Raw genomic sequence first — 13,544 nt, 5'->3', positions numbered from 1 at the left:
TGCAAGCTAAACACAAATCAAAACCTCATGGTTACACCTAAGGAGGAAAATAGTAGAAACAGAGCATATATCACAAAGCAGTGGTACCAAAGGTAGCAATTAGGGTCCCAGCAGGAAGAAGAATTTACTTAATCTAAAAAGATTGTAATTAAAAGATATCTTACAGAGGTGTGAACAGCTCTGAGAAACAACTAGGGCTGTTGATGCACCCAGAGACCAGCAGCAGTGAAATGCTGCCGGTACCCAGAGCAGAAAGTACAAGAGGAGAAAATACTGTTCCTGGCGCCAGCCAGAGTTGGAAGCCAAGGACAGCCAGGAGATGCAGTTTTAGAGAAATGCAACTGCTACCAGCAAAGCAGTACCAAAGCAGGGTGGAATCAGGGATGACGTACACCAGAGTCTCTCCCCTACTCTCCTCTGATCTCCTTCTGATGCCTCTCGTTAGCTGAACCCAAAAAAGCCAAAGGGCAAAGCAGCCTGAGTGATGCAGTAAGGCCAGCCCCAGGGAGCAAGGAGCAGGGCAGAGAAGAGCAGAGAGGAAATGTGGAGGGAAGAGCAGGACGAAAGTAGAAAACCCATCATTATCGGGGTGCAGAGCAGAGCATGTTGGAACCTCACTCTGTGCAGGAAAAACTTTGTAGTCATTTCATTTGTTTCCTTAATACTTAGTTCATCTTTTCCATCACTTTATTATGAAAATAATCAAACACTACAGAAAAGTGAAAGAGTTTTATAATGAACATGTGTATAATCACCACATGGATGCTACCATAAATATTTTACTATACTTCTTTTATCACACATATATCAACAATCTATCCCTGTCTCCATCAGTGAATCTGATTTTTGATGTATTTCAAAGTAAATTTCAGACATTACTTGCCCTTAAATACTTCAGCATCATACCATGTACTTTGTTCATTTTTAATTCTACTACAATGCAGCTTATTTTATATATATATATATATATATATATATATATATATGTATGTGTATGTATATATCAAGAAATTAATTGGTGAATGGGTCAATCAATTGGTTGCTTTCAATTGGGCCACCCAGGAGCATTCATTTTATCAGGTATGACAGTCCTTACAAAACAAAGACCAGAAAAACCTTTGCAAACACTCTAGCTTTTGGCTGCTTTACTTTCCGGGGATTACAGAATTGATCTTCGTAAGTAAACCAGGGTCAGCACAATAAAACTGAAGAAGACTGTTGAGTACTGTTTTCCTCCCAACCTCATAGTCAGATCTCGTTATGAGAGATGGACTGGCTTTATCCCTTCCCCTGCAACCTGACGTTTTCTATCATACCGCCAATGCCATTCCCACACACGTCTCATGTTCCTTTGGTTCAAAGACAAATGGAAGAAGGAGGGGAACTGAACACTGGACTGTTTTAACTCGTCCTCCCCCACTATCTTTTGATGTATGAGTAAACAGCATTATTGCCTTTGCTTCTTAACCTCCTAAAACATGATAAAAAGCAGGTCTAAGGCAGCCCCACATGTTACTTCAAACTCTACCTCTTCTCCGAGTATTGAAAATGACATATTTCACAGTATGGACTTGATCAGACGCTCCTTAAAAACCCACAATTCCAATAGCCTCTGGCAGCATGGACGTAGGATTTAAATTATATACTGCTACAGACGGACTCCTGGGCCATCTCCTTCTCTAAATCACACTGCAGTGTGGGTTTTCAAATGTCTGCCCAGGTTGAGAAAAAATGTTGGCACAGAGAAATGACACCTTTTCGGTATCATGAGGGAGGAAGGAAGTGAATTTGGGAGCTGGGAACACGATCAAATTAATCACACCATGTTAAAAAGTATCTGCCCCAAAAGAGGCCATCGTTTTCCACTGCATAGCTGTCTGGGAAAGACCAACTGCATGCAAGACACTCCAGCAGGCGATGGAGGGAACACACAGGTGAAGACATCATAGTGCTTTCCCTCACAGAGTTACAAATCTAAGACAAGGCATGGGTCAGTACATCAAAAACATAATACAAGACAAAATGGAAGAAAAGCGTAAGGGCTTCTGGCTGGGAGGGTACGTGAAGACCTCACAGAACGGCACTGAGCCATGCTTGGAAGGGTCACTGCGTTTCCTTGGGCAGAGATGAGGGAAGGATGCTCCAAGGGGATGGATCAACTGGACAGGTCCCCCACTGGGAAGCAAAGAGGAGGACTGTGGAAGAGCAAATAATCGAGCTTGGTTGGAATACAGATTATGTATTCAGTGAGAAGACAGGAAAAGGAAGTGGAGGCCATACTGTAATAGAACTTGGATGTTCAGCTTTAGAATTTAGAAGACAGTAGAGAGCCAGAAAGGAATATTAAACCCAAGAGTGACAGGATTAGAACTGCACTTTAGAAAGAGTATTCCGGCAGAGAGTATGGTTGACTCAAAATGGGGAGAGAGCAGATATCATAGAAATAGCATCTTTTATACTTGTTATCTTAATACCACAGTAAAGAAGGTAGCTAAGGAAAATTTTCTTTATATTGCAACTGCAAATAACCTCTTTTGGGGTACAGAGCCATATAGCTGATACATGAAAATCTATCACTACTATAGTAGCTATATATAATCTTGATACAGGATCTTTCCTCTTGGTTTTATACAAAGTCCAAAAAGGATGTGAGCTATTTTTATTAAACTCTATGCTGGTTCCAGATCTTTTATCAATAAAATGAACTTTATGGGGCTTCTCTGGTGGCGCAGTGGTTGAGAGTCTGCCTGCCAATGCAGGGGACACGGGTTCGAGCCCTGGTCCGGGAAGATCCCACATGCCGCAGAGCAGCTGGGCCCGTGAGCCACAATTACTGAGCCTGCACGTTTGGAGCCTGTGCTCGGCAACAAGAGAGGCCGCGATAGTGAGAGGCCCACGCACCGCGATGAGGAGTGGCCCCCGCTCTCCGCAACTGGAGAAAGCCCTCGCACAGAAACGAAGACCCAACACAGCCAAAAATAAATAAATAAATAAATTTTTAAAAAAAATTTTTAAAAAATGAACTTTATGACTGATCTAGACACCAAAAGTCATCATTTGATGACATAAACTTGAAGAATCTAGAATATGAGATTAAGGAAATGAAATTCTTTTCAATTCCATTTTCATGGGAGCCTAAGCTCAATTATACATTTGTGTCAATGTTGTCAATATTTGGGGTTATATCAAATAGGGGAAAACTACCATCTCTACCACTACATAAACTCTATAAATCAAAAAGAACCTAGTTAATATTGACTAACTTTGGAGTGCCCATTATGTACCAAATGTTTAAGTACTCTCCTAGCTGCATTTCCAGTCATCATATTATTTCACTGATTCATCAGATGAAACCCTTGTGGTAGGTATTATGAGCCTTAAATTTCAGGTAGAAATCTAAGGTATAAAGACATTAAATACTCTGTCTGGGATCAGGCAGCCATAAATTTTAAAACTAGGATTCAAACCCATGTCTGTTTGATTGGATTCTTGTCACAATTCCTCCAAGCTGCAGTGATGTGTGTTATGTGTGTAGGTTGTGACCAAAGCCCATCACTTACTCTAAAATAGCTATCAAAGGAAGGCTTCTTTTTCCAACCTAATGATCTACTTGTTTAACTACAGCCATTAGGAACTCCTAGAACATCAAAAAGATGCTGAAGAAACTACCAGAAAGCCTTGAGACTTGAATGATAAACCTTGAAATACTCACATTGAAGGTGTAGCAAATATCATTTCCACTAAAGAAGATGGCTAAATAGTGGAGGAATGGGAAGCTGGGAGGAACAACAAAGCCAGGCTGAGTGTCCTGGGTGTCCCTGAGACCCCAAAAGGATCTTCTATAGGAGACACTGGGAGGATTCTGGAGCTATCCTCCAGCCACTACAGCTGCTTCTCATTTGCAAACAGCCCCTCAGTCATCACGTATTCTGCAAAACACACACCAACCAGTCAGGAGTATGACTGAAAGCAGTACCAGTTCATTCTACAGAGTGTCCTGTGACACACATGGAGCCTCTGCAAGTAAAACGCGGGCGAGTCTTGTTGGCAAGGTCCCTCCTGGCTGTAGAGCTAGACTCAGGGCCATCACAGTGATCATTCTTTTATCCATCAGCTGCAAGAAAACCTCTGGATTGATGGGAAGCATCAGGGGTTACGGGTTGACAACCTGGGTTCATGTCCTGGCTGTGCCTGTTTCCTCTTTGCTAAGTCATCAGCTCTTGACTTCCCAGTGGGGCAAGGGTTACAAGATCAAACGAGATCATTTCTCTAAAAGTGCTTTGAAAAGTGCAGTGGTTCAACAAAGCATACCAATTTATTTTGGGGGGATCATCTTCATCCCCATCAAAGCAGGCTGTGGTGTCTAAAAAATGATTTTTATATTTTAAGATGCATCTCTCACTGAAAAAATTATTCTACCATGAACAGTCATTTTTGTTATGGGATACAAATAGAAGGAGCTTCTAGAAAACTGTGGTAAAGACTGAAGTTCTAGTTGACGTTGCTTAGAAATTCACTCTAACCCACTGAGTGGTTATTTTACCTTTTAAAAGGGATTTATTTTACTTTTTGTAAAATGTAGGAAATATGTAGCAACAAACAGCATGTAGTCACGTAAACATATACCTATTTTTGGACCCTACTGCAAACTGATATAAGTCAATTTGGCTGCCTGGTTTTTAGGATCTTTTATTAAATCATGGTAGCCTCCAACAAGTCAAGATAGGTGGTAACTATCTGCTTTTCAGCCACATTGTACACTACAGTGAAAGCAAATTCTAGGCCAAATTCTGCCACATATACGAACAATTCATGGGCAAAAAGGAAGTTGCAAAAATTCTCAAATAACTTACTCTTTTAACATCCCTGTTTGTTCTTTTAGGAACTCCAAAGCACTGCATGAGAGACAATCCACCACATCTGGTCATTGTCTTGCTGTGTACACAGCTGAACTACATTTCCCGACCTCCTTACAGTTAGGTTGAGGCCCTGTGACCACGTTCTGGCCTGACACATAAACATCTCCCACACAAGCCTTCTTTCTTTTTACCTTCCATGACACCTTGGAGGCCCATTTTAAAGATGGTGGGAACTTCCCTGGTGGCTCAGTGGTTAAGAATCAGCCTGCCAATGCAGGGGACATGGGTTTGATCCCTGGTCTGGGAAGATCTAAGCTCGTGCAACTAAGCCTGTGCACCACAACTACTGAGCCTGTGCTCTAGAGCCCGCGAGCCACAACTACTGAGCCTGCGTGCCCTAGAGCCTGCGTGCCGTAACTACTGAGTCCATATGCTGCAACTACTGAAGCCCGCGTGCCTAGAGACCGTGCTCCACGACAAGAGAAGCCACCACAAAGAGAAGCCTGCGCACCGCAATGAAGAGTAGCCCCCGCTCGCTGCAACTAGAGAAAGCCTGCGCGCAGCAACAAAGACCCAACGCAGCCAAAAATAAAATAATAAAATAATAAAAAACATTTAAAAATTAAAATTAAAAAATATAGATGGTGGCATTACAAGATGAAGGTATTAAAGATAGAGTGACTCAGGTTTTCAAGTCATCCTTTGGAGAAGGGCAGCCCAGCAGAGCTGCCCAACAAGAAACGTTCACTTTGGACTTGGAGTAAATGAAAAATAAATCTTATGTCAAGCCACTGAGATTTAGAGTTGTTTGTTACAGCTGCAAGCACCTTGCTGAGGCAGATGCGTCAGTGTTCTAATGGCGGGATCAGCAAATCATCCGGAGTGATCAGGCAAAGGAATCTACTGTTAAATGAGGAAAATACAGGATTGAAAGGAGCTCTGGCTCAATGCCAAAGCAGCTTGATTGTTGGGCTTGCTGAATTGTTACTCTTTGTCCATGCAAAAATAGAGGGGCATGTACAATCTTTCTAGCCAATCACATATTTCACCAATGAAAACATTATTTCTAGCATAATTTGCTTGTGCTAATTAACAAACCCTCTAGCCTGGATTTTTGATAGCATCACTTGAAATATCTTCCCAGCCACCTTTGAGAGTAGACATCATAGTAAAGTTCTTCAAGTGGTAACTAACCAGCCCTGGAGTGTAGACTCCTGGCCAGCACAGAGGTGAATTCAAAATATTTAACCACTGGTATGACACAGCCACCAAGACATTAAAAAAAGATGTAAACTCTTATGCCAGAGTGGTACCTTCTATCCTGGATTAGTTCAAATGTTAATTAAGCACCCTTAGGGTAGAGATTAAAGTAATTCACACCATGACTGTTTATACTGAAGTATTTAAAAAATAAATTACAAGCAAACAAGGGTCTAATTCACAGCCCTCATCCAGTTTATTTACATCTCTGCTCACTCTAAGAATTACCAGCAAAGGATCATGGGACCTATTCCTAAGTGTAAGATTAGATCAATAAAATTAGCCATCTGTCCAAGGAAGGTTTTAAACTCAGGTTGTATTTAAGTATTATGTTTCCAACTGCCCAGATGTTATAGAAAATTGCCTGCTGATACAACTCCTTTTGCACAATGTAAACCATTAACTGGCTAATATAAACTTGTTGCATCAAGAAAAATAAATAGCATTAACACTGCATTAAATCTGATTCGGGATTTTGGGTGCCCTGTCAGCAAACACAAGTGTTAAGATTTAAATTGCTCAGGATTTGCAGAGTCAGACAAAGAAAGAATCTTTAAGTGTCTTTAGGGGGATGGGGAGGAAGAGACTGGAAAAGAGATCAAAGCTTCAGAAAGTGTGTCCTTGGTTGGTCTGGTTGGTTAAGGTAATAATAATTAGTGTGAGTATTATTAGATAGTAACATCCCATCTTTGTGTAACACTTCAGTTCTTTCAAAGCACTAGTCTGCTTTATTTCCTTTGATTCTTAAAATAAGCTGGTGGGGTTATCTGGGGTAAGTGGGGTTTTGTTACAGCTCTGGAAGTGCACGAATCATTAATAAGAAAAGGAAGAGCCATCGGAGCCCCGTCTCTATCTTTCTAGGTCACTGGTAATGGCTCATAAATTACTCCAAACTGAGGATCAATGAGCAGACCCTGACCATTTCTTAGCTCTCTAGCTTCGTGGAGATTTTCCCAGACTCCCAGTCACATGTCAGTCTGGAAAATTCTCTTTCAGGAACAGCTGCTCCTCACCGCCAACACCCTACAAAACCTCCACATGACAATTACCAGACAAAAATTGTCCATCACCCTTGGGGATACTGTTTCTCAAAAGAATCTACTCAAGCAAGACCGCAAACCTCACAGCCACATTTCCAAACCCCAAATCAAGGCATGTGGTTGACCAAAGAGTCTTTCTGATTTGTCAATTTATCTAAAAAATTGTACAACTCAGTAAAATTAAAATTATGTTATCAATCATACATTAACATGTACAGGAAAGGATAAAAGTACATGAACTCATAAGTGTCTACGTTAATTATTCTGATGCCTGGAAATACACACATTCTTCTCCCACCCACACCCCCTTCCAGATTAAACAATCCCAACTTCATAAACATTGCCTTCAAGCTTCAGGCTTCTAATCCTTTTTTAATGCCTTGGTGTATGTATTACCTCATTTAATCCTTAAATGGTAGGTTCTTTCCTTATCCTATTTTTACAGACAAGGAAACCCAGGTTTACAGAGCTAATATAACTAGCCCTATGTCACCAAGTAACTAATAATAATAATAAAAAAAAAGTGTCAGAACTTGAACCCAAATTTGTCGAATAGCAGAGTCTGTGCTTTCACCCAAGCCTTCCGGCTCAGCCAGGAGAAACCTGCCTGAAAGAAGGAGCTGCGTGGGAGCGGGGGTGGAAAGGGCCTGGGGGAGATGAGGGGGAGGAGCTGGTCATATACAGCCTGGCTTCTTGTTAATGCTACCGAAGGGTGTCCCCCTGTGTGCAGCCATCTCTCAATGACGGGGTTACTGGGAAAGAGGGTGAGTAGAAGCAGGACCTGCCCAGAAGAGATGTCCTTCAGGGGCCTTCAGAGGACCTCAAGTCCCGAATCCAACCTTCGGAAACCCGGCAGAGAGTCTAAACACTGGGGTTGTTTTGGCTGAAATACAGATGCTTGCTGTCGAAGTGGAGACTGTCGGGGTACCGGAGACTACCTGGGGTGGAGGCAGGGAGGCTATGGGAGGATCCCAAGTCCTCCTCCGTCACGTCCCTAAGTGTGGACTGCGAACCACATGCACCAAGTGACCTGAGGTTCTTGTTTAAAAAAGCAGATGTCTGGGATGCACTCCAAAAATTCTTATCCACATCGAATTTCAGCAGTGACTCGCCTGGGTCAGAAGTCTAAGATCCGCTCTGTGCCAGCTCTGGAAACTGCGCCCTCTGCTGGCAGCAATTTGATTTGATATTTTTCACCTGAGTCTCTCTCTGCCCCCAGGCCCAGACCCCCATCCCATGAGATCGGGGTTCTTCAAGGAAGCAAACGTCTTCCAGCTCATTTCAGGAGGCTGGAGCACACTTTGGAGTCCTTCTTCAAAACGACGGTTCACAACCAATGCAATCAAAGATGGGTTTGGGGGGTTTCTCCTACAAACTGCCATTTAGTCTCTGCAGTATCTCCTCACCCTTTCCCTTTTTTATCCCTGAAATAGCAGATGCACTTCTAATACCTGCAACTTGCTGTGACCAAAACAAGTGGCAAGGGTCTTGACCAGCTCAAAAGATTCTCTGTTGCAATCAAGATATCACGTCACTCATTTAGTCCGTCAGGAGAAATACAGTCCTGCTTGCCTAGTGGGTCAGGTAGGAGAAGACAGGAGGTCCCCAGGATAACACTGCAGGAGTTGAGACCCCACCTCCACCTCAGACGCCTGAGTCCCTGTTTTCCAGAAATCTAGCTCTGGTTCACTGGACCACTTTTGAGCTACAATAACCCATGAACAGATGGACAACTACTCCCAAAAGAATTCTAAGGTTATTAAAGCCCTGGGCTCAGGGAAGCAACAAAAAGCAAAAACAAAAACAAAACCGAAAAGAGAAACACCACTCAATTCCTTTCTGGTCAAGTCACTCTCCCATGAGAAAGAATTCTGAGAAAAAAGTACTGCCTCGTGTACACACATTTACTCCTGACTGTGACCTCTCTGTCCCTTTACCTCATAGAGAATCAAAGGAAAGAGAAAGAGAAAGAGAGGCAGGGGCTTCTTTATAAGGATGAGGTATGATGTGGAAACAAATAGGAGGGCAGGAGGGCTGATGGAAGGAAGGATCAGAGGGAAATATTTCTGCTATGGTGCCGGAACTGCATAGGACACTAGTAGTTAGGTGCTGGGGAGAAATATATATAATCCCCCTTAGGGTGTTTGTCGCTCCAGTTTTCATCAAGAAGCAAGACAATCTGGATCAGCCTTGCAGAGGAGTAGGGTTGGTTGGAAAGGGAGGGCTGACATCCGGAAGAGCTGAGCCCCCCCAAAGGGACTCAGGTGAGAAAGGGACTTGGGTGAGAGCTTTAAGTGAGGACATAACCAGTCTCTTGTGAATTTCAGGTTATCCCGGGTGGGTGGGGGAAGTGGAAGAGGATGACCCCTGACCTTTGCTTGACCCTTTAGCCATTCAGCCTCACACTAGGAGCAGCAGAAACCACCTAGAGGCGCATGTATTCCCCATCAGCAACCGACAAGGCACTAACTCTGCTCTGCTCCTCCAGGCTTTTGTTTTTTTTTCTTTCTGAGTTTCCCTGGATCTTTGTTTTAGTCCACTTTTTCAGATAGAGAAACGCTGAGGGAAAAGTGGAAAGGAAAAGATTACAGACCTCTGCATCTCTCCCCGAAAATGACTGCGGATCTCCAGTCCTCCAGGGGAAAACCTTGAATTCTGAACCCTGACCTTGTCCCACTGACCCTGGGACCTCAGGCAGCCGGAAAGGCAGAGGAAAGGCAGAGGAAAGGCAGGGCCCTCGCACAGCCCTCCAGCACCTCTCTCCGTGCCAGAGAGTTAAGCTAACACCGCAAGTTACCAATCTGCCTGTGGGAACACACGTGGCTTGACGCATGCTGGTCCCAGCAGATGTGTCTGGATTTCCTTTTCCCTCCCCCCTGCCCTACATCAGAGGCACAACAGTCCTCTCTGCATGTCCTGGTGAGACTCTGGGTAAGGGAAGAACTGGAGACCACTCAAGGGGGTCTGGGTACTAGTCCCAGCTCAGTTTCTGATGTTATCTTGGGCAAGTCCCTTGGTCACGCTCAGCCCAGCTGTACAATAGGGTGTTTCACTTCCTGCCAGGTCTGTGATTTGAATTTGGGAGCCCCCCGCTCCGTGCCTTCATCCAGGGGGAAGACGCCCTCCCTGAGGGGTTACACACCTCTCCTAACCGGGCTGCTAAGGACTCCTTTCTGCTCCTGAATATCAGAGCCTGCATTCCCATTCAGGCTCTTACTAGTTGGGTGACCCTGGGTGAGATATTTAATTTCTCTAAGCCACAATTTCCTCTTCAGTTAAACAGGGGTAATAATAGTACCCATCTCGCAGACCTGTTGGGTTGATTAAATAAATCAGTATGTGTCAAGTTCTTAAGACAGTATAGAAAGCAATTAATTAATGTTCCTTATTTAATTTGACTTAACTTGCGAACTGTGCTTTCTTGTGAGTCTCAGCAAATGCAGAGGTTTCTTTATTAACACTCAGTGACAGAGGAGTAGCTATCTGGGGGTGGAGGGAAAGGTTGTCTATGTTGGACCCAAATGAGACTCATAATTGAAGCTGCTGCTTTGTTTTTTCTCACCAGAAGTAGATGGGGATGGGAAATTTTCAGGTGGATTTTGAATCCAAGACTTCTCCAACAAAGCCGAACTTGTCAAAGGGAGATTTAGGAGTGTGGGGAGAAAGACAGGGTCATCCAAATAAAGCAGGACTCTTGCAGTACACCTTAGCGGGTAGTCATGCTACCTACAAAGCACTGCACACAAATCAATTTCTATTGAGGAAACAAGGTACAAAGAAACTCCTGTATGGATACTTGCAGGATCTGCTGGTGTCTGGGGAAGATTATAAATCAGCTGGCTGCTGTTCACATCAGAGCCAAGTGGGGCACATTCAGTCTTTAATCTGGACCAATTCTCCCGATCAAAAACTAATCTTTCCAAGGGTTGTAAATGAGCCCAGGAGGATATTTGCCCCCAAAGTGTATGAAGTAGCTGTCATTTTAATCTGAGCAGCCTTCCAACCTGAAAGCCAGTGTCTGGATAAAATTATAAAGTAATGAAAAACTCTCCTAGGCTGAACCTAGTCCAAACACTCCTTTTACCTCAAATTTGATATATTTAATGTGCTAAAATATTTAAAATGTAGAGTTTCCACTATCAAAACCCTATCTATGCTTCAAATAAAACCAAAGAGACCAACATGGCATATTCATGGCATGAATAACAGAATGAAACCCCGGATGAACCAGGTAGGAAATATTTGTAGGAGAGGAACTACAGAAAATAAGAAAGGAAATATGGTGAACCATATGAGCAGTTTTTACACAGCAGGCTTTTGTGAAATACTTTTTTAAAAAATTCTGCTTAAACGAATTGAAATCTATCCTTAAAAGAACACTACATACACTGCTCACGCTTAAGAACTACAGGTATAGCTATGCATTGTTCAAAAATTGTGACTAGATGGTTTTATGTAAATAAACCCACAGAATGCAGATGATCACGTGTGGGTATCTTAAGGAGGAAAGTTAGAAAGAAGCCCTTCATTGAAATCCTTGAAGACGTGTGTCTGTGTGTATGTAGGAAAGAAACAATTTAATATAATATCACCTGGGACTGCTGCTATTTTCTCCAAAGTGAATGATCAGTGGGATTAGAATAGCTCATAATTTAAGTGTGCTTCAGATTATAATAACAACTGTAAATTTCAAGGCAGGTAGCAAGGCGCAGGTGATAATAGATACAGCTTGAAGAGTGAAGGCATCTTCCAGAGCAGAAAGGCAACAAGTCATATTTCTAAGTGGAGAGATCCTGGAGCAGCGAAAATATTTAAGCAGCCATGTGGGAACCTGCCAAGATTATTTTCTTTGCCCTCTGATAAATTTCCCCTGTTTGTCTCTTTCTTATGGCAACATTATTTGTGAAGACAAACTGTGCTTTCTGCAAAGTTTTGCAGACTGCATTCAAATAAAGTTATACTGTTTTCCATTGTTCATACGATGTAATTACTACCATAAGACAACCCTGCTTGCAAAGTAAACGAAGAAAAACAGATTTTTCAGAATTCTAAGTATAGTCTCAGCAAAGAGGAATAAAAATCATTATCCAAGAAACAATGTTTAGAACTTTCTTGCTTAGAATGTTCTACTTTGAATAACCTCACCACACAGGCCAAACCAAAGTAGGCAAAAACACAGTAAGACTTTCTACCTGTGTCACTAGAGAAAATGCAAGCTAGTGTGTTTCGAGTTCTCAGCAGTTCACTGTAATAGCCCACAACGCTGTACATCTTTGTTTAAATCGCAGAGCAAAGACAGGAGCTCAAAACACGGTAAAAATTAACCCGTTGGGTGCTCCTTTCTGAGAAAACGGCCCCAGAGTGGAAGAGAATCCTAACAGCAGAGGACACATCCCTACATAGAGCGTGGGAAGGACTGGAGATGGGCAGAGGGTACACAAGGCAAATCTTCAGACACTTAACAGGAAATCGCTGGGCTCTGAACAATATGAATTCAATAAGCTGTTTAGAGACACAGGAGAAGCTGTTTGACTTTTCTTGCACAGTTGCAATCCTTGTAAGTGAGACAGCATGATCGCTGCCCCAACTCTCAGCTCTCTGTGGTCAAATACAGAGCCCTCCACCTCCACTGTGTCTGGAAAATAGATCATTGTTTTAACAAACAAATATCCCTGGAACCGCCTGGGCTGGGAGGGGGAGGGCGAGGCTGGCGTCCTTTCTCGGTTCTGGGCAGAGAAGAACCCAGTTCAGTGCCGCTGGTCAGGGGTGAGAGAGGCGGTGCGTTGCCCGCTTTGGGTCCTCGCTAGAGACGGGGACCTGGGCGCTCCGGACGTGATGCTCCCGGGAGCACCGAGAGCATTACCTGGTTTTCTGAGAGCTGCTCTGAGCGGCACAGCGCCGGGTGCGAGGCTGGAAGCCAGGAGCAAGAGCCGGAGCAAGACGCCTCGGGTTAAATCCATTTCACCGCGGGCGCCTGCGAAGTTTCACCAAGTCCTGGGCGCACAGGGAAAGGGCGTCTCCTGAGATACGTCGTGGGACGCGGCCCTCGCGGATCGCCTGACCGAGGTGAGGAGGCGAAGGGCTGAGGGAGCCGGACCAGGAACCACGGAGGAGTCCAAGGAGGCAGGACAGCAGCCGGGAGGTCCGCGTGCGGGAGTGAAGCGGGCTTCGAGCAGCAGGGCTTTTCGGGCGGGGTGGGGGCGGGGAGGGCGGGGATGGGGGCGGCGAGGGAAGCCGACGGGGAGGGACTGGCTGGCCGCGGGAGAGAGGGAGGGAGGCTCGACCGACCCGGGGATGGAATTACAATCGAGTGGAAGTGAGAGGGGCAGGCCCTGAGACAATTGACTCTTCGTCCACCTCTAGGGCAGAGAGCCCGCGCATCACA

The 13,544-nt window shown here is 44.1% G+C and overlaps 1 protein-coding gene across 1 annotated transcript in view; it reads right to left on the bottom strand.

Moving 5' to 3' along the window:
* EGFLAM (EGF like, fibronectin type III and laminin G domains) overlaps positions 1-13,306 on the bottom strand; it is a 169,227-nt gene extending 155,921 nt beyond the window's left edge. Inside the window, exon 1 of the mRNA XM_007192187.3 lies at positions 13,023-13,306. Coding sequence (XP_007192249.2) covers positions 13,023-13,119 — 97 coding nt within the window. The 5' untranslated portion in view covers positions 13,120-13,306. The remainder of the gene's footprint in view (positions 1-13,022) is intronic.
* Positions 13,307-13,544: the final 238 nt, after the last annotated feature.

Source organism: Balaenoptera acutorostrata, chromosome 2 (assembly GCF_949987535.1).
Source record: "Balaenoptera acutorostrata chromosome 2, mBalAcu1.1, whole genome shotgun sequence".
NCBI classification, from domain to species: Eukaryota; Metazoa; Chordata; class Mammalia; order Artiodactyla; family Balaenopteridae; genus Balaenoptera; species Balaenoptera acutorostrata.
The sequence above is the reverse complement of the archived record's forward strand: the minus strand, read 5'-3'. Positions and strand labels throughout refer to the sequence as shown.